Raw genomic sequence first — 20,358 nt, 5'->3', positions numbered from 1 at the left:
TTTTGAACGAAGATGTCTTCATTTAAATGAATATTAAAAAATTTCCACCTGTATTCCTGTTACGCTGCATGCATGTTTACTGTGTCGCTTCAGTCGCGTCCAACTCTGTGCAACCCTATGGACTTCAGGCTCCTGCCAGGCTCCTCTGTCCATGGGATTCTCCAGGCCAAGAATGCTGGAGTAGGTTGCCGTGCCCTCCGCCAGGGTCGAACGTGCGTCTCTTACGTCTACCTGCATTGGCAGGTGTGTTCTTTACCACTAGCATCACCTAGGAAGCCGTCTGTTATGCTAACATTGGGTTTTAACTCTGTAGGTGAATTCCAGAAAGCCAAAAAACATGCATTACCCAACACTAATGTGGGAATAAATGATTGTTTGTTGGAGGAGTCTTCACCTAAATTACCCAGACAGTCACCTGGAGACCAGTGTAAAGATCTGCTGAGGTATGTATTTGGAATTGGAAAAAAAGTAAAACTTTATTTTGAGAAAATTTTAACCGGGTATGGCTCTGTATACGTTTAGAGTTTTAGCTGATATTACTGTAGTTTGAAAGAGTGCTTTTCAAACTATAGTCCCCAACTTGATGTAGAAAGATGATCCATGGACATTGGCTCTAACAGGATTATTTTGAGTTCGTTAATTCCAATTACAGATGGAGAAACTGAGGCAGGGAACAATTGAGGTAGTCCGTATAATTGTCTGCAAGTCTTGTTAAGACTCATTGCTCGGCCTCATGCTCAGAGGTTCCAATTCTGTTTATCTGCTGTGGGACCCAAGAATTTGCATTTCTAACAAGTTTCCAGATGCTGTACTTGTCTGGGACCACATTTTGAGAATTAATAGTATAGACTAAAAAGTACTATTTAGAGGGTTTACGAATGCTAATTAAAATATGTAATCTCTTAAAATTATAGGTCTATTAGGTAGTAAGCAGAGATTACTGTGCTCTACTTTTAAAGGAGCTAGTGAACATGAAGTAAGGTGCAGTTAAGCAAGTATGACCAGGGAAGTAAGAGTTTGAACTCTTGGCTCTTATAACTGAATGTGCTGAATTGATCAAATTTGGGATAATCATCTGTCATCATTCTTATAAATCATTTATAACATTATATGCTTTTAATTTGGTAGAAGATTGGGTAGAGGGAATCAAGAATTTAGAACTAAGGTTATTGGTTTTTGGTTCCTATAGCAACCATTGCCTGCTTTTGGGTGGGAATTGGGGAGTTTGAAAAGACCCTGATGCTGGGAAAGATTGAAGGCAGGAGGAGAAGGGGACGACAGAGAATGAGATAGTTGGATGGCATCACCGACTCAATGGACATGGGTTTGGGTGGACTCTGGGAGTTGGTGATGGACAGGGAGGCCTGGCGTGCTGCGATTCATGGGTCAAAAAGAGTCTGACATGACTGAGCGACTGAACTGAACTGGGGAAGAACTTCCTTTTAATCTTTTCTCTATTATTTTTTTATTGACTGTATAAGTACTGTGTCATGTAAAGTACTTTAGAGTACTTACCTCTATATCTAAATTCATGTTTTATAGGCAAGGCAGCAAATTTAGAAGAGATATCTCGACTCTAATTATAGAGTTAGGATTCCAAGTTAAGAAAAGGCCTAAAAAAGTATTTATCAACAAAGCCAATTTCTGGAATAGTGCCTTAGATGGATTCAGAAATCAAAACTTTAATCCTTCATATACAATTGAAATAGTGTATGTTAATGAAAATGATCATTTTGGAAGAGAGCAGCCTGGATCAAAGCAAGAATTCCTAAGTCTCTTAATGCAGCAACTTGAGAACTCATCATTGTTTGAAGGGTCCTTGTCAAAGAACTTGTCTTTAAATTCTCAAGGTAATTATTTTCTTTATTATTGTATATACTGAATATGGCATGTGTTAAGAAAGATAGCAGGTTAGAATTGATACTCAGTACCTGTAGTCAAAATGTATAATCACTGTTAATAAAATAATGATAAATCACAGAGAAGGGGAAAAGTGATACTTCTAAAGATAATTTTTATAGTGAACATTTTTTATTTAAGAATATCCTATAGCAGTGTCCTCCAGTGATTCCATAATTAAATGTAATTTCTTTAAAATATACTTTATATTAATTTAAATTGATTTGAATAGAATGACCAAATGCGATGAATAATTTTTTGAGCTCTTTTTGTTTATATATTTGAAATTTGCAGTTCGCATGTTTCTTCACAACCTAGAATTTGTATAACATAATTTGGGGGTCGACATATAACAGATTTTTAACATACTTTTGCTTTCAAGAATTTTTTTTTTCAGAGTTATGTATATGATACTTTTCTATCTTTACTTCTGGTGGAGAGATAATGTAATTAAAACAGGCATCTTGAAACACTGGTTAATTCTAGTGTTCTCTTTTTAGGAACTTTTATAACCACTTTTGCTGTAATAGGAATTGGAGAGAGAGTGAGAAGACATTTCATTCAGTTGACTTCCTTCTATATTTTCTTTAGAATTTCCTCACCATTGCCTGAAATAATTGAGAAACTACCAAGGATCATTAGTACTATGAACAGTACACACAGTTTAATTCTACACTCCCTTTATTTAAAAAAAAAAAAAACGTTCAAGTAATCAGTGTGTTAACGCTAAGGCAGTTTTGTTATAGTGGAGAGAGTACATGGAATTGAAGTCACAAAATCTGAATTTAGTTTGTACACATCTACTTCATAGCTTCATATTCTTAGATTAATTGCTTAGCCTCTCTGTATCTCAGTTGCTTCACCTGTAATATGTGACTACTAATATGTAGTATATAAGATTATTGTTAAGGGAATTTTATTACCATTTCAGGTATTGTTGATGTTACTTATTAATAAATTACTTTGAACAAGTAGTTGAACAATTAATAAAAAACTTTTTAGAAAAAAATAAAGGAAAATTTACATGATATCTTTTTGACTTATGAAAGTAGCTAAAACATTTTAAATGAGACATTAAAAAATATTGAGAGCTATGATGATACCTTACAGTTAAGGTAGCATATACTATTGAGTTGGACACGACTGAGCGACTGAATTGAACTGAGTACTGTTGAGAGTAAATTTGTACTATTTTGTATATCAGCAACCTTAAAATTGCTTATATCCTTTGAACCACTAATATCATAGGTAGGAATCTCTCCTGATAATCAGAGATATATAAATAAGAATGTGTAACACATGTTGACTATAACATTGTGTCTCATGTAGTTGAAAAGGTCCTCAACTGGGGTAACAAGTAATAAATACATGGTTTACATTGTAGCACATCAGTAAATCATTTTTAATGCATTTGTTAACTATAGATGTGAATAATTTCAAATAATATTTTAAAAATTTGCAGTACAGTAAAGTGGAAAAACAGAAGTCAAATTATTTATGTATATATTTATATATACATGAGACATAAATATACCACAGTGTGTGCACTGTTTATTACAGAGTGGTAGGATTATAAGTGATTTTATAAAAAGATTTTTCTGTATTTACATCCTTTTCTACAACAGGTGTTACTTTGTATTCAGAAAAAAAATTTATAGAATTGAAAATTGTATATTTTAGTTGAAATCTATATAGTATACATTATTATAGTGTCTGAATTAGGTTATTTTATGTTTGTCTAATGCTTAGATTTTTAAAATTTCTGATTTATTATGTATTACTTATATATGATGGTTATCATTTATTAATAAAAGAAGTGTATTTGATATCTTTTATCTGTATTTACAGCTCTGAAAGAGAACCTTTACTATGAAGCTGGCAAAATGGTTGCCATTTCTTTGGTTCATGGTGGTCCTTCACCTGGGTTCTTTTCTCAGACCTTATTTAACTGCCTTGCTTATGGACCAGAAAATACCCAACCAATTTTAGACGATGTTTCAGACTTTGATGTGGCACAGATTATGATCAGGGTAAGAAATGTACCTGTTTGTTCAAATATAGACTGTGTTCTAGTTATATGATAGTTGCTTCATCATATCTGACTCTTTGTGACCCATGGACTGTAGCCCTCCAGGTTCCTCTGTCCCTGGAACTCTCCAGGCAAGAATACTGGAGTGAATAGCCATTCCCTTCTCCATGCGATCTTCCTGACCCAGGGATCGAACCCAGGTGTCCTGCATTGTAGGCAGATTCTTTACAGTCTGAGCCACCAGGGAAGCCCATGTTCTAGATATATTTGAATATAAATGCTGGATCTGCAATAGAATAATAAATATTCTTTGTGGAGTGGTTAAGGGGTGTAGATATTTTTGTTTACCAGCAAAGTTAACAATCACTTAACAGATAGATATAAAGAACAAATAGCTAGAGATCAAAGTGCCATGCTTAATGTTGATAAAACCAGTTGGATAATGTGGCTTAGATCTGTGGTCAGAACGGCTTGTTAACACTTCTCAGAACTAGATGGATTTATCTGCTCTGCCAGAGATGACGTAAGTCAGGTTCCTTATTGCACGGTAAAGAGCAGGTGAAAGTGCTCCTTCTTGTAGGCAGGTAGATCTGAAGAGAGGATGGTTACCAGCAGAAAACTTATCTTTTCCTCCTCAGCAGGGAGATATGAGTGATAGGTGGAGTGAAAGACCAGGCTGACTTTCTTCTCTGTGAAAATAGTTGGGGAGACTCTATGTTCCTTCCTAAAAAGTGTTGCCATTTATTAAGCCCTGTACTGCACGTGTTACCTGTACAAACTCAGTTTACTTACTGTAATACCCTGTGAGATAAGCATCTTTGCCCATGTGTTATTGGTTTAGAAACTGAGACAATGAAATCCATTCAACTTTTCTTCCCTTAACCTGTCCCCTACTAAAAATAGGCAGGGATCTAAATCTCCACATACAAAGGCCTTTCTTTCCTAATTCCGTATCTCCTCTGATATCTGCAATCACCATTGTATTTGAATTCCTTTCTGCTGTTTTCTCTAATATTCTGTTCCCTGGTACTTTTAACTACTATTGTCTTTTTAAATACTTCTTCCTACCCCTGAAACTTAGGTAATTTTAGGTAGTGTTGTCTTAACAGTCCTCCTTCTATATAATGAGAAGAAAGCATCTTCTCATTCATAACTTTTCCGATGATTTCCAGACCTGTGTTTTTGAGCCCCCAGATTTTTAGATCCAGATAAGATCTAGCTCTTCCTACCAAATTGAGCCCAACATGTTTAAGACAGAACTTTTCCCCAGAATTTGGGTTTTTTGCCTGATTCTCGTGTTCTTTTCAAGAGATTTTTTATTTCCAAGTTATTCTGGAGACAGGGTTGTTATCACTCTTCCATACTCTGTTCATCAGTTTGTGTCAAGGCATCTGTCTCTTAAGAGTGACCTTTCCTTCTTATTTCTAGTATGCTTAGTATATGATATTTATATCTATGTTTAAACAGTTAAGATATTATTCTAATCTTCTTACTCAGGATGATTCTTTTACAAGTACAGGTTTGACCACATTGCTTTCTTCCTCAAGAATCCTAATGGATTCTCATTGCCTACTGAATGGAGTTTAAACTCTTCATTAGGGCCCTTAAGACTTCTAGTTCTCCTCATGGCTTTATTTACTCTGGTTCTTTGCCAGTGTTTCTTCATTGATTTCAGTCAACAAATGCTGTGTATTCCATACTTGTTTTAACACTGAGGATAAAGTAGTGAACTAAACAAACCCCCTGCCTCCTTAGAATTTACCTATGAGAAGAAAGACAAAATAATCAAATATGTAATAAACTGTCATGGAGTAAAATATATCATAATATAGAACAGAATAAGAAGAAGGATATCTCTTCCAAGATAATGCTTGGGGTATATAATAAGATTAGGCTAGGCTTTTGTAACAAAGAGACCCAAAAGACAAAAGCTCAAAAAAAGGCAGATATTTAATTTTTTTCTAAAATCTAGATTTTAAGTAGGAGTTGGTAAATTATAGCTGTAGGCCAAGTGTTGCCTGCTGCCTTTTTAAAGTTTTATAGGAACACAACCACACCCATTTATTATGTGTCTGTGACTGATTTTACACTGCAGTGGTGGGGTTGAATAGTTTGGGACAAGCACCATAGGCCCACAAAGCATAAAATGCTCTCTGGCCTGTACAAAAATGGCTCCTGTTTTAAAGGTACAATTGTGATACACCAGGTCACCCAGAGAATTGAATTCCTTCCTCTCGTTGTATTGGGTACAATAAAGGACAGAAACGGAATAGACCTAACAAAACATAGAAGAGGTGAAGAGTACATAGGAGACCTATACAAAAAAGATCTTAATGACCCAGATAACCATGATGGTGTGGTCACTCACCTAGAGCCAGACATCCTGGAGTACAGAGTCAAGTGGACCTTAGGAAAGATCACTCTGAACAAAGCTAGTGGACGTGATGGAATTCCACTTGAGCTATTTCAAATTCTAAAAGGTGATGCTTTGAAAGTGCTGCATTCAATATGCCAGCAAATATGGAAAACTCAACAGTGGCCACAGGACTGGGAAAGGTCAGTTTTCATTCCAATCCTAGAGAAAGGCAATGCCAAAGAATGTTCAAACTCTGAACAATTGCACTCATTTCACATGCTAGCAAAGTAATGCTCAAAATTCCCAAGATAGGCTTCAACAGTTCATGAACGAAGAACTTCCAGATGTTCAAGCTGGATTTAGAAAAGGCAGAGGAACGAGACATCCAATTGCCAATATCCATTGGATCATCGAAAAGGCAAGAGAATTCCAGAAAAATATCTATTTCTGATTTATTGACTATGCTAAAGCTTTTGACTATTTGGATCACAACAAACTGGAAAATTCTTAAAGCAATGGGAAAACCAGACCACCTTACTTGCCTCCTGAGAAATCTGTATGCAGGTCAAGAAGCAATAGTTAACACCAGATATAGAACAACAGCCTTGTTCCAAATTGGGAAAGGAGTATGTCAAGGCTGTATATTGTCATCCTACTTATTTAACTTACGTGCAGAGTACATCATGCAAAATGCTGGCTGGATGAAGCACAAGCTGGAATCAAGATTGCTGGGGGAATATCAATAACCTCAGATATGCAGATGACACCACCTTTGTGGCAGAAAGTGAAGAAGAACTAAAGAGCCTATTGAAGGTGAAAGAGGAGAGTCAAAAAGCTGGCTTAAAACTCAGCATTGTAAAAACAAAAATCATGGCATCCTGTCCCATCATTTTGTAGCAAATAGATGGGAAAACAATGGATACAGTGACAGCCTTTATGTTTCTTGGGCTCCAAAATCACTGCAGATGGTGATTGCAGCTATGAAATTAAAAGACGTTTGCTCCTTGGAAGAAAAGCTATGACCAGCATATGCTAGACAGTATATTAAAAAGCAAGGACGTTACTTTGCCAACAAAAGTCTGTCTAGTCAAAGCCATGGATTTTCCAATAGTCATGTATAGATGTGAGAGTTGTGCCATAAAGAAGGCTGAGTGCCACAGAATTGATGCTTTTGAACTGTGGTGTTGGAGAAGACTCTTAAGAGTCCCTTAAACTACACCAAGATCAAACCAATCAATCTTAAAGGAAGTCAACCCTGAATATTCATTGGAAGGACTGATGCTGAAGCTGAAGCTCCAGTACTTTGACCACCTAATGCAAAGAGCTAACTCATTAGAAAAGACCTGATGCTGGCAAAGATTGAAGCCAGGAGAAGGGGACGACAGAGAATGAGATAGTTGGATGGCATCACCGACCCAATGGACATGAGTTTGAGCAAGGTTCGGGAGATGGTGAAAGACAGGGAAGTCTGGCTGTGACATGGAGTCACAAAGAGTCTGACACAACTGAGCACCTGAACAACTCTCATTGTATAATCATTTAGGATATTGTCTTCATAGCTGAAATATGCTCTTAGGGGAGAAGGTGAAAGTAGAGTTCAGGGAAATTTAACACATTTTCACTCATGTTCTATTGGACAGCTCTTAGTCACATAAGGCCACATCTGGCTGTAAGGAAAGTTTTGTCATATGCCCAGCTAAAACTCAGGGTGGTGGGTTAGGAGGATGAGATAACACATACCCAACTAGTAGAGTGTGAAAGTTGCTTAGTCTTGTCTGACTGTTTGCGACCCTATGGACTGTACAGTCCATGGAATTCTCCAGGCCAGAATACTGGAGTGCGTAGCCTTTCCCTTCTCCAGGGGATCTTCCCAACCCGGGATCGAACCCAGGTCTCCCACATTGCAGGTGCATTCTTTCCCAGCTAAGCCACAAGGGAAGCCCATTACAGCATGAAGATAGTTTGAAAAGGGTACTTGGGAAAAGCTTCTGAGATCACAGTAGAGATCTGAAATAAATGAGGGAATACCTGGGAGAAGAGTTTTTTGGGAAAAAAATACCAAGGAGATTTTCCATTCATCTTTCTCCCTCTGTAACTTTGTTCAAGAGCTAACTATATGAAAGTGTCTGGCTCATAAATGGTCAAGTATTTCTTTCTTTATACTGTTGCCTCAAATACTCTTTTGAGTCTATTCATTTTTATTCAAATGAAATATTTGAAATATATAAAAGTATATTCAAACTATACTTTCTCGTTCAGGAAATCTCTGCAGATCATCTTTCTTGCCTCTCTAGTCTATGTACCTGTTCTATGTCAATTACTACCTTTATGTAAATAGCTTCCTATATTAAAGTGGAATTTCAACTCAAGGAACTCGAACTGGGGCTCTTTAATAACCTAGAGGGATGGGGATGGGCTGGAGGTGGGATGAAGAAGATTCAAGAGGGAGGGCACATATATACACCCATGGTTAATTCATGTTGATGCATGACAGAAATCAAACCAATACTGTAAACCAATCATCAACCAATTATAAATAAATATATATTTTTTGAATGTGGAATTACAGACTAGCTTTCTTGAGGCAGATATATACTGTATTAAAGTGGATTATCAGCTATATATGACAAACCCACAGCAAACATTATCCTCAATGGTGAAAAATTGAAAGCATTTCCTCTAAAGTCAGGAACAAGACAAGGGTGCCCACTTGCACCATTACTATTCAACATAGTTTTGGAAGTTTTGGCCACAGCAGTCAGAGCAGAAAAAGATATAAAAGGAATCCAAATTGGAAAAGAAGAAGTAAAACTCTCACTATTTGCAGATGACATGATCCTCTACATAGAAAACCCTAAAGACTCCACCAGAAAATTACTAGAACTAATCAGTGACTATAGTAAAGCTGCAGGATATAAAATCAACACACAGAAATCCCTTGCATTCCTATACACTAATAATGAGAAAACAGAAAGAGAAATTAAGGAAACAATTCCATTCACCATTGCAACGGAAAGAATAAAATACTTAGGAATATATCTACCTAAAGAAACTAAAAACCTATATATAGAAAACTATAAAACACTGGTGAAAGAAATCAAAGAGGACACTAATAGATGGAGAAATATACCATGTTCATGGATTGGAAGAATCAATATAGTGAAAATGAGTATACTACCCAAAGCAATCTATAGATTCAATGCAATCCCTATCAAGCTACCAACAGTATTCTTCACAGAGCTAGAACAAATAATTTCACAGTTTATATGGAAATACAAAAAACCTCGAATAGCCAAAGCTATCTTGAGAAAGAAGAATGGAACTGGAGGAATCAACCTACCTGACTTCAGGCTCTACTACAAAGCCACAGTTATCAAGACAGTATGGTACTGGCACAAAGACAGAAATATCGATCAATGGAACAAAATAGAAAGCCCAGAGATAAATCCACGCACATATGGACACCTTATCTTTGTCAAAGGAGGCAAGAATATACAATGGATTAAAGACAATCTCTTTAACAAGTGGTGCTGGGAAATCTGGTCAACCACTTGTAAAAGAATGAAATTAGAACACTTTCTAACACCATACACAAAAATAAACTCAAAATGGATTAAAGATCTAAACGTAAGACCAGAAACTATAAAACTCCTAGAGGAGAACATAGGCAAAACACTCTCTGACATACATCACAGCAGGATCCTCTATGACCCACCTCCCAGAATATTGGAAATAAAAGCAAAAATAAACAAATGGGACCTAATTAACCTTAAAAGCTTCTGCACACCAAAGGAAACTATTAGCAAGGTGAAAAGACAGCCTTCAGAGTGGGAGAAAATAATAGCAAATGAAGCAACTGACAACTAATCTCAAAAATATACAAGCAACTCCTATAGCTCAACTCCGGAAAAATAAATGACCCAATCAAAAAATGGGCCAAAGAACTAAATAAGACATTTCTCCAAAGAAGACATACAGATGGCTAACAAACACATGAAAAGATGCTCAACATCACTCATTATCAGAGAAATGCAAATCAAAACCACTATGAGGTACCATTTCACACCAGTCAGAATGGCTGCGATCCAAAAGTCTACAAGTAATAAATGCTGGAGAGGGTGTGGAGAAAAGGGAACCCTGTTACACTGTTGGTGGGAATGCAAACTAGTACAGCCACTATGGAGAACAGTGTGGAGATTCCTTAAAAAACTGGAAATAGAACTGCCTTATGATCCAGCAATCCCACTGCTGGGCATACATACTGAGGAAACCAGAAGGGAAAGAGACAAGTGTACCCCAATGTTCATCGCAGCACTGTTTATAGTAGCTAGGACATGGAAGCAACCTAGATGTCCATTAGCAGACGAATGGATAAGAAAGCTGTGGTACATATACACAATGGAGTATTACTCAGCCATTAAAAAGAATACATTTGAATCAGTTCTGATGAGGTGGATGAAACTGGAGCCTATTATACAGAGTGAAGTAAGCCAGAAGGAAAAACACCAATACAGTATACTAATGCATATATATGGAATTTAGAAAGATGGTAACAATAACCCTGTGTACGAGACAGCAAAAGAGACACTGATGTATAGAACAGTCTTATGGACTCTGTGGGAGAGGGAGAGGATGGGAAGATTTGGGAGAATGGCATTGAAACATGTAAAATATCATGTATGAAACGAGATGCCAGTCCAGGTTCGATGCATGATACTGGATGCTTGGGGCTAGTGCACTGGGACGACCCAGAGGGATGGTATGGGGAGGGAGGTGGGAGGAGGGCTCAGGATGGGGAACACATGTATACCTGTGGTGGATTCATTTTTATATTTGGCAAAACTAATACAATTATGTAAAGTTTAAAAATAAAATTTAAAAAAGTGGATTATCAGACATTTATTCAAGAAAAATTACTATTGGTGTACTTTCACTTCACTCAGGTGTACTCATGTATGAAGTGTGAGTATGAAGTAATATGTCATTTGAAATATGAAATATGTAAATTTCTTTCACAAGTAAATGCATAAACTGGGTGTATTTTCTTCATTACAGATAAATACTGCAGCAACTGTGGATGACTTAAACTCTTTAATAAATGACTATTATAAGTACCTAGAGTTTATTGGATGTCTAAGACTTATAACATCAATAAGTGATAAATATATGTTGGCAAAAGACATACTTGTTTATCATGTAATTAAAAGAGTCCAAGCACCTTTTGAGAGGTAAGTTGTTCATGTGCTAAAGAGTCTCTCAAATTATATGTTTAAAGTGGTTAATTGTCTTATAATGTGAGACTTATTTGATAAAATTTAAGTGCTGTTTTAAAATAATGCTTTAAAACTAACCTCTTAAGGATGAATACTGTTCTTACCATTCTATGCAGAATTGCTTAAGTGTATCCTACTTAGGTAGGGTAAGTAATTATATCTCACTTATAATTTTTCTAAATCAAAATTATTTTATATCCTCACACTCTGTTATTTAATAGTAGGAAATCTAAAATATATATGAGAGTAGACAGAGTGGTACACCATGTAATCACCATTCAGATCTAACAGTTATCAACCAACTTGTGGCCAGTCTCATTTATCTAACCTTCCTTTGTTATTGATTCTGGTTTTGTTTTCAAGGAGTTTTTTAAATTTCAGTATCATTAATCTGTATACTTAATGTTTTAAGAATTGTTGCTATTCTTAGCAAATTTCAGATTGTCTCATCTTTAACCAGTATAAACCTAGTTGTGTTGTCTCTTTTGATGTTGACCTTTAATGGTCTTCCTGCTATGTGGGAAGTGTCAGTTTCATTGAAACAAGGTGTTTCGGGCTCCTTTTGTACATTCTGGCCAAACAGTCTTTGTTGCTTTGAATGGGAAATGGTATTTCAAATTCACAGTCTGGATGCTTGGGGATGCTTATTTTTGTCAGGTTGGTCATTGTTTCTAGGCCTTTTCAGTTGGCTGAAAAAGAAATATAAGTTTTTTTGTTTTTATTTTAATTTTTTAATATAAAATACATCATGAGTTTATACTAATACTTCAGATTCACCACTGCAAGACTTTTAACTTTTTCTTTGTCCCGTGTTGATAATCTTAGTTCTCAAAGACACTGGTGAATTAGAGTATGAAATAATTGCTTGATTTATTCCACATTTCATAAATAATAGTTGTCACAGAATAATAATACCGACATCATCATCAGTAACATATATTACTGAAATAAGGTTAAGGTTATTTTTGTTTTGGTCTAAGACTTTGAACAAAGCTAGTGGAGGTGGTGGAATTCCAGTTGAGCTATTCCAAATCCTGAAAGATGATGCTGTGAAAGTGCTGCACTCAATATGCCAGCAAATTTGGAAAACTCAGCAGTGGCCACAGGACTGGAAAAGATCAGTTTTCATTCCAATCCCAAAGAAAGGCAATGCCAAAGAATGCTCAAACTACCGTACAGTTGCACTCATCTCACACGCTAGTAAAGTAATGCTCAAAATTCTCCAAGCCAGGCTTCAGCAATATGTGAACCGTGAAATTCCTGATGTTCAAGCTGGTTTTAGAAAAGGCAGAGGAACCAGAGATCAAATTGCCAACATCCGCTGGATCATGGAAAAAGCAAGAGAGTTCCAGAAAAACATCTATTTCTGTGTTATTGACTCTGCCAAAGCCTTTGACTGTGTGGATCACAATAAACTGGAAAATTCTGAAAGAGATGGGAATATCAGACCACCTGATCTGCCTCTTGAGAAATTTGTATGCAGGAAGCAACGGTTAGAACTGGACATGGAACAACAGACTGGTTCCAAATAGGAAAAGGAGTTCGTCAAGGCTGTATATTGTCACCCTGTTTATTTAACTTATATGCAGAGTACATCATGAGAAACGCTGAACTGGAAGAAACACAAGCTGGAATCAAGATTGCTGGGAGAAATATTAATAACCTCAGATATGCAGATGACACCACCCTTATGGCAGAAAGTGAAGAGGAACTCAAAAGCCTCTTGATGAAAGTGAAAGTGGAGAGTGAAAAAGTTGGCTTAAAGCTCAACATTCAGAAAATGAAGATCATGGCATCCGGTCCCATCACTTCATGGGAAATGGATGAGGAAACAGTGGAAACAGTGTCAGACTTTATTTTTCTGGGCTCCAAAATCACTGCAGATGGTGACTGCAGCCATGAAATTAAAAGACGCTTACTCCTTGGAAGGAAAGTTATGACCAACCTAGATAGCATATTCAAAAGCAGAGACATTACTTTGCCAACAAAGGTCCGTCTAGTCAGGGCTATGGTTTTTCCAGTAGTCATGTATGGATGTGAGAGTCGGACTGTGAGTAAGGCTGAGCGCTGAAGAATTGATGCTTTTGAACTGTGGTGTTGGAGAAGACTCTTGAGAGTCCCTTAGACTGCAAGGACATCCAACCAGTCCATTCTGAAGAAGATCAGCCCTGGGTTTTCTTTGGAAGGAATGATGCTAAAGCTGAAACTCCAGTACTTTGGCCACCTCATGCGAAGAGTTGATTCATTGGAAAAGAGTCTGATGCTGGGAGGGATTGGGGGCAAGAGGAGAAGGGGATGACAGAGGATGAGATGGCTGGATGGCATCACTGACTCGATGGATGTGAGTCTGAGTGAACTCCGGGAGTTGGTTATGGACAGGGAGGCCTGGTGTGCTGCTATTCATGGGGTCGCAAAGACTCGGACACTTCTGAGCGACTGATCTGATCTGAAGACTTTGAATTCAAATTACTGTGTTTAAAGTCATTTGACATATTTATTCTCTTTGTTGTTATACTACTAACTATGCATTTTATTTTCATTTTATTTTAAAGTTATGTAAAATCAAGTCTGTAATGAAAGTATATTGAAAGATCTCAGCTCTTATACAAAATATATTCAGATAAGTTTAACTTTCATCCTAATCACATCTACCTTCCATCCTCATATGAAGTAATTATTACAGTGGCCTTTATTGTTTAGGCTTCCGTCATTGTTTTTTAATGATAGCAGATAAATATATGAATATGTGTTATGTATCCTCATTTCTTTCATTAAATAAATAGTAACATACCATCCACCGTTTCTCCTGTTCATTATCGCTTGACCATTTATAGTCCTCATACTTTTTTTAGAGCCCTTTAGAACATCAGCAGTCTTCCAAATTCAAGTATGACATCATAAGCTTAAACAATTACAAAGGATATAATTTCTAATATATTTTTAATACTGTAATTTAAAATAACTTTTACATAACTTTAAAATGCATCCAAGTGTCTTCTATGACTCATCTCAAAATTTTCTTAGTTAGAAATACTATTCATAATTATAATTAATACAATAATCCAAATATACATTTTGATAATTACTTTAAAACTTATTTGAAAGATATCTCTTAATGACATAGAAGTACAAAGGATTCTTTTACTAACAAGTAGTTCATGTACCTATGGATGGATTTTTTTCTTCGTTGCTAAGTCAGAATTCATAGCTGTTTCTTTGAGTCTTTTGTTTATTTTTATAGGGATGAGTAGTCTAGACGTCAGGAAGAGCTTTACTATCTATGTAAGTGGTGTTTAAATTAAAACCTAATTTATAAACAGGAATTAGGCAGATCTAGATAAAGAGGGCGGAGAAGGCGATGGCACCCCACTCCAGTACTCTTGCCTGGAAAATCCCATGGACGGAGGAGCCTGGTAGGCTGCAGTTCATGGGGTCACGAAGAGTCGGACACAACTGAGTGACTTCACTTTTACTTTTCACTTTCGTGCATTGGAGGAGGAAATGGCAACCCACTCCAGTGTTCTTGCCTGGAGAATCCCAGAGACGGGGGCGGCTGTTGGGCTGCCGTCTATGGGGTTGCACAGAGTCGGACAGGACTGAAGCACCTTGGCAGCAGCAGATTGGATCTTGCAACATCAGGAAGGAAGAAAGAATATTGAAAAAAATGAAAGCATGTGTTTGCTAAATTATGTTTGATGGTTGAGGTAAAAATTATAACATTTGCTAATGTGGTTCAGAGTGTATTTAAAATAAATATTTAGGAAATTATAAACAGCAAAAGACAAAGGGACATGAAGAGAAGTAATGTTTCTATACTTACTGGCATCAATAAATTATTACATTATAAAAATAGATACACTCAAAATGCTATAGATAAAAATGGAGTGCAAAAAAATATTCAAGTAACCAACAAGGAAAAGGAAACAAAAATGATGGTACAAGTGAAAAGTTGCTGACTGTTAAATGTTAGGCCATTTAAGACAAAACTGGTAATCCGGAAGAAAAGGATTTTCTCATTAAAGATAGAAGAGAATTGAAACATGGAGGCAGGGCAATATTATAGAAAATGCTGCTTAAGAAGTTCCACAGTTCACAGGGCTTAATATGCTGAAGTGCAGTGTACTTTGTGAGGAAACTGAGCAAAAGCTGGCAGTTTTCTGAGCAAAAAGACATTGTAAAAAGGAGTGTCAATTATACTGGAAACCTTTTTTTCAGTGAAATCAACACTGAAAACAGATAACCCGAGATAATAACTTCACAGAGCTAGTTACATTATTATTCAAGAGAAAGAAGGAAATAAAGACATTTTGAGACATCTTTCTTTCTTTCCTAAAGAGATTAATAAAATACGTACTTAAGGAAGAAAGAAATTGAACCCAGAAAGAAAAAGTAAGATACAAGCAACATCAGTAAGCAAAAAAAAAGAAAAAAACCTGAATAAAGACAGGCATTAGCCATTAAAAAGGAAAAAAAAAAAAAAACAACTAAATTTTGGTAAGAAATGGTTAAAATGAAATACTAGTAAAAAGTTGATCTGTAAGAAGAGAAGGGTCACTGTATTGTTTTAAGGAACTTGTATTCTTGAGGTAGTAGTGGAGAAGCATTAATTACCTTTAGATTGTTAAACCAACTATGTATCTTTAAAGGGAAAATTCTAAAATAATAGGAAGAGTATGTGACTTCCAGACCAGTTTGATGGCGGTGGGGATAGCAATAAAACATATTTAATCATAGAGCGAGCAGAAAAAGAGGGATAAAAAGAAGCAAGGAAAAACAATGTTCAAAGAAATCATAAGATAGAAGAATAATTTAAATATATAGGAGATTATAATACATGTAAATAAATTAGACTCTTGTATTAAAAGACAGAGGATCCTAAATTGCATTCTAAATAGATGGCTTCAAAGCAAAAGAAAGAAAAATTCTGATTATTTTTTCATAAAGCCTTGTCTTTAAATGACCCTAATAGTGTTAAAAACAAATTATCTTGAATTCAGCAGTCTTGAATCTATTTGTACCTAGCAACATAGCCTCAAAATTAACTAACAATTCTGAGGAGGGTTTATAAAAGGAAGCAAGGCAGGTCTAGTATCAAAAATCAAATGTTGCTTTTGTCCATTCCACTAATAGATTAAAGGAGAAAAAACAATCATCATATAATTATAGATGCAAAAAAAGCAATTGATACATTTGTACATAATTCTAAACTGACAGTTTGAGGTATCCTTATACAGATTATCTGGTAAACATTCAGTGAACATTATCCTTAATAGTGTGACAGGCATTCCTCTTAAGGCCATGACAAGCCTGGGATATATATAATTACCTCCTTCATTTCTACAATATGCTGGAAGACATAGTAGAGCTACAGGACTAAAGCAATAAGTGAACGTTATTAAAGATTCAGAGAATTAAAATTATCATTTATAGTCTACCTGATGTTCCAGCTAAAATCGTAGAACTTCTATAAAGAGTGTAGCAAGGTTACTGTATACAAGAGGTAAAGGATTCTAAAAGGGAGATGTGCAGATGACAAGGAATGGTAAGGAAAGAAATTGGTTGATATTAAATATTAACTGTACAAAAAGTTAATGTTTCATTTGGGGATTTATGATACAAGGTGAAATGTTTGAGTAACATAGAGAGCCACTGGAGTTGCAAATGTCCTAGGGCCTTTGTGTTGTTCAGCAAGCAGGTAAATACTTGATTTGCTTTCGATTTTAAATATGCCAATTAAAAATTTAAATAGAAGCTAAATTGGAATTAAAAAAGGAACACAAAAATTTGCAGTACATAATAAAAAAGCTTTTTGAAATTCAATACAGTTTCCCAAAAGTGCTAGACCTAGTTACCTAATGTAGTAATCACTATGATTATATAATAACTAGAAAAAAAATTATTCTCAAGCAAAATTCTGAAAAATAATTATACATTGTGGTGCCATTTATGGAAACTTTTAAAACAAAGCAATACTAGTTATTTTTTAGAGATACATGTATATTGAAACTAAAATCAAATTTAGGCTATAGTAAAAATTCAGAATAGTTAAATAGCAGTTTCAAGTAGTTTTCTTTGTAGGAGAGAAGGGAAGGTTGTGTGAATGGACAGATTTAATTGAGTGAATAGGGTATTTTACTTAATAATCTGAGCAAACAAACACAAAATGTCAATATCTTTTAAATTCAAGTGACAGTTCATGGTTTTCTCTTATTTCCTGGCTTTTGTATAAGCTTCAAATACTTAATTTTAATTAAAAGTAAAATTTTAAATATTGGGCTGAAATTTGCTTCAAAGGTTAAATGTAAGGTAAAAGTTAAAACCAAGATAGGCAGGCAAGGATTGTATTGTGGAGAACCTTAAAAGTCATGTTAAGGAGTTTTGACTTCATAGACATTGTGTACATTATTAGTTTCCTGTGGCTATTGTAAAAAATTATCACAAACTGATGGCTTTAAACAACAGAAATTTATTCTCCCATGGTTTTGGAGGCTAGAAGTCCTCGTCCTCATGTTGACAGGGCTTCATTCTGGGAATTTTGAAAGATAATTCAATCTTTGCTTCTTTTAACTTCTGGTGGTTTGTGGTTGCATAGCTCTAAGCTTCTGTGTTACATGGCCTTTTCCTCTCTGTGTTTCTTTTATAAAGACAGTTATCACTGGACTTAGGATAAGCCCAGATAATCTAGGTAAAATGATCTCAGGATCCTTAACATAATTACATCTGCCTGGACTCTTTTTCCAAATAAGATCACATTCACAGGTTCTGGGGAATAGGATGTGGATATCTTTTTTGGTGTTCACATGGAAAATCAACTTAGAGACTTAAACACTTGGTAGAAACAGTTCCTCTGCAGGTGGTTTGCAATAAGGTGGTAACTGATGTGTGGAGAAATGAACAGACAAAAAGCATTTCAGAAAAGGACATTCACAGAACTTGATAGTTGGGCGTGGAACAAGGAAGAGTTAAGAATGACATTCAGATTTATCTATACTAATAGTAATGGAGGCATTAATTGTCATTTATGGTTCTGATTTTGATAGTTGGGTAATTAGCTTTCTTTTGGACTTAATAAGTTTGGGTACTTAGAATATATGGTGCCCAGCAGTCTGTTGGATATATATTTTGGGCTGGAAATAATAGATTTTATAATAATGCACATAAACCTGCTTAAACAAATCATGGGATATGCTAAGAGGAAAGAGAAATTTGTCTTGTTACAGAACCATGAGGAACAAACAGTAACATTTAAGGGAAAGCAAAGACAGAAGAAGCTTTGTAAGAGACTCAGAAGGTCTGGACAGAGAAATAAAGGGAAACCAGGAGACTGGTGCCATACATCATTCATGAACTTGGGGCAGTTACTCTGTAGAAAGGAATGGAGGGAAGGTGAATGTGAAAAGATAAGTCTTTTACATAGATCGTCTCAAAGGAAAATAGGATTAATTTTTTTTCCTTCATTCAAAAATGGGAAAGATAAGCACTTGAGAAAGAGCTGTGCTGTTGAGGAAGAGCTTATAGAATGGAAGATGAATCTGTGTATCACGGTTCCTGAGGAGGTGGCTAGGGAAATCAGAGACACAATAAAGGCTTCGTCAGTCTGATGGGCAAAAATGGTATCTCCATTCTTTGCTTATTAGTGAGAATGTACATTTTTAAAAATTCATTTGTTACTTGTATTTTCTTAATAATGCATTTATATTTTGTGTATTTGGATTGTTCTTCTAGAAAACTGATTTGTATTTTTAGTACAACTAGAGAAATTAGTGTTTTATCATGTATATTAAAAATATTTTGTTTGTTTTCTCTTTGTTAATTTCTTTTTAGCAATACAAAAGTTGCATTTTTGTGTGGCTAAAATTTAGTTTCTTTGCAGTCTTTCATTTTATACTAACTAGCTTTGAAGTATAAAATTTTAGATGTCATTTTTCTCTTAATGGAAAATTATTAGCTCAATTTTAAAATTATTCTATAAATACTGTAGGCATGTAATATATTCATTTTATATTAATACATTGGCTTGTTATTGATTGAAAGTATCATGTAGTATGTCCATATTTTTTTTCTCACATCTAATTATGTAATTGTAAATGAGCTAGAAATATGTGTTCCAAACATATGTGTATGAATGTTGGCTCATTATTTTTCTTCTCTTTAAGTTTTAAACAGGGTCTGAAAACTCTTGGTGTTTTGGAGAAAATTCAGACTTACCCAGAAGCATTTTTTCACATCTTCTGTCATAAACCTGAGAATCTTTCTGCAAAAATACTTAGTGATCTTTTTACAGTACACACATTGTCTGATGTACAGACTTTGGGGTTTTGGAATAGTTACTTACAGGCTGTTGAGGGTATGTAGATGTTTTATTTTCATTTAACTTAAAAATTTTGTTTTGGGATATTTATTTCTTTGAGTTTTGCTTTTCATAGTAAGACTTTCATCTGATAACTACAATACTTATTTACAAAACTTGTTTAAAACCAAGTTATGACAGTTTAAAGTGATAAGGAAAGATTATAAAGTTTATTTTTCACTTGTTTCTGTCTCATTAATTTGAGATGAGAGTCATTCTTCTTAGAAAACTTTAAATATATGGGTGATTGCCACAGCATAGGAGAGTCATCTGCTTCAAAGCTAGTCATCTACTTCATCTTTTCAAATTTTTAAGTCAAATTGAATTATTCCAAAAATGAATTGGTCAGAATATGGTAATGATATTTATCGGTGAGCATTAGCAGTGTAAATTCATTCTGTTTAATATGGTGTAAAAAAAGCTTAACTTTTAGTTGAGAATTTTTTAACTA

The 20,358-nt window shown here is 35.2% G+C and overlaps 1 protein-coding gene across 8 annotated transcripts in view; it reads left to right on the top strand.

Moving 5' to 3' along the window:
• G2E3 (G2/M-phase specific E3 ubiquitin protein ligase) overlaps positions 1–20,358 on the top strand; it is a 76,987-nt gene that overhangs the window by 49,858 nt on the left and 6,771 nt on the right. For 3 of the 8 annotated variants that reach the window (XM_086363761.1, XM_086363758.1, XM_086363763.1), the window contains 6 exons: positions 94–243; positions 314–443; positions 1,543–1,850; positions 3,748–3,929; positions 11,340–11,512; positions 19,714–19,904. In XM_086363761.1, coding sequence (XP_086219887.1) covers positions 94–243; positions 314–443; positions 1,543–1,850; positions 3,748–3,929; positions 11,340–11,512; positions 19,714–19,904 — 1,134 coding nt within the window. The remainder of the gene's footprint in view (positions 1–93; positions 244–313; positions 444–1,542; positions 1,851–3,747; positions 3,930–11,339; positions 11,513–19,713; positions 19,905–20,358) is intronic. The other 5 variants (XM_086363762.1, XM_086363760.1, XM_086363765.1 and 2 more) reach the window with 2 other exon arrangements.

The sequence above is a fragment of the Bos grunniens genome, chromosome 21 (genome assembly GCF_055505025.1).
Source record: "Bos grunniens cultivar Pamir isolate PY7600 chromosome 21, Bosgru_T2T1.0, whole genome shotgun sequence".
In the NCBI taxonomy this organism is placed as follows: Eukaryota; Metazoa; Chordata; class Mammalia; order Artiodactyla; family Bovidae; genus Bos; species Bos grunniens.
Note: the sequence above shows the minus strand (reverse complement) of the source record. Positions and strands in the feature narration are given on the sequence as shown.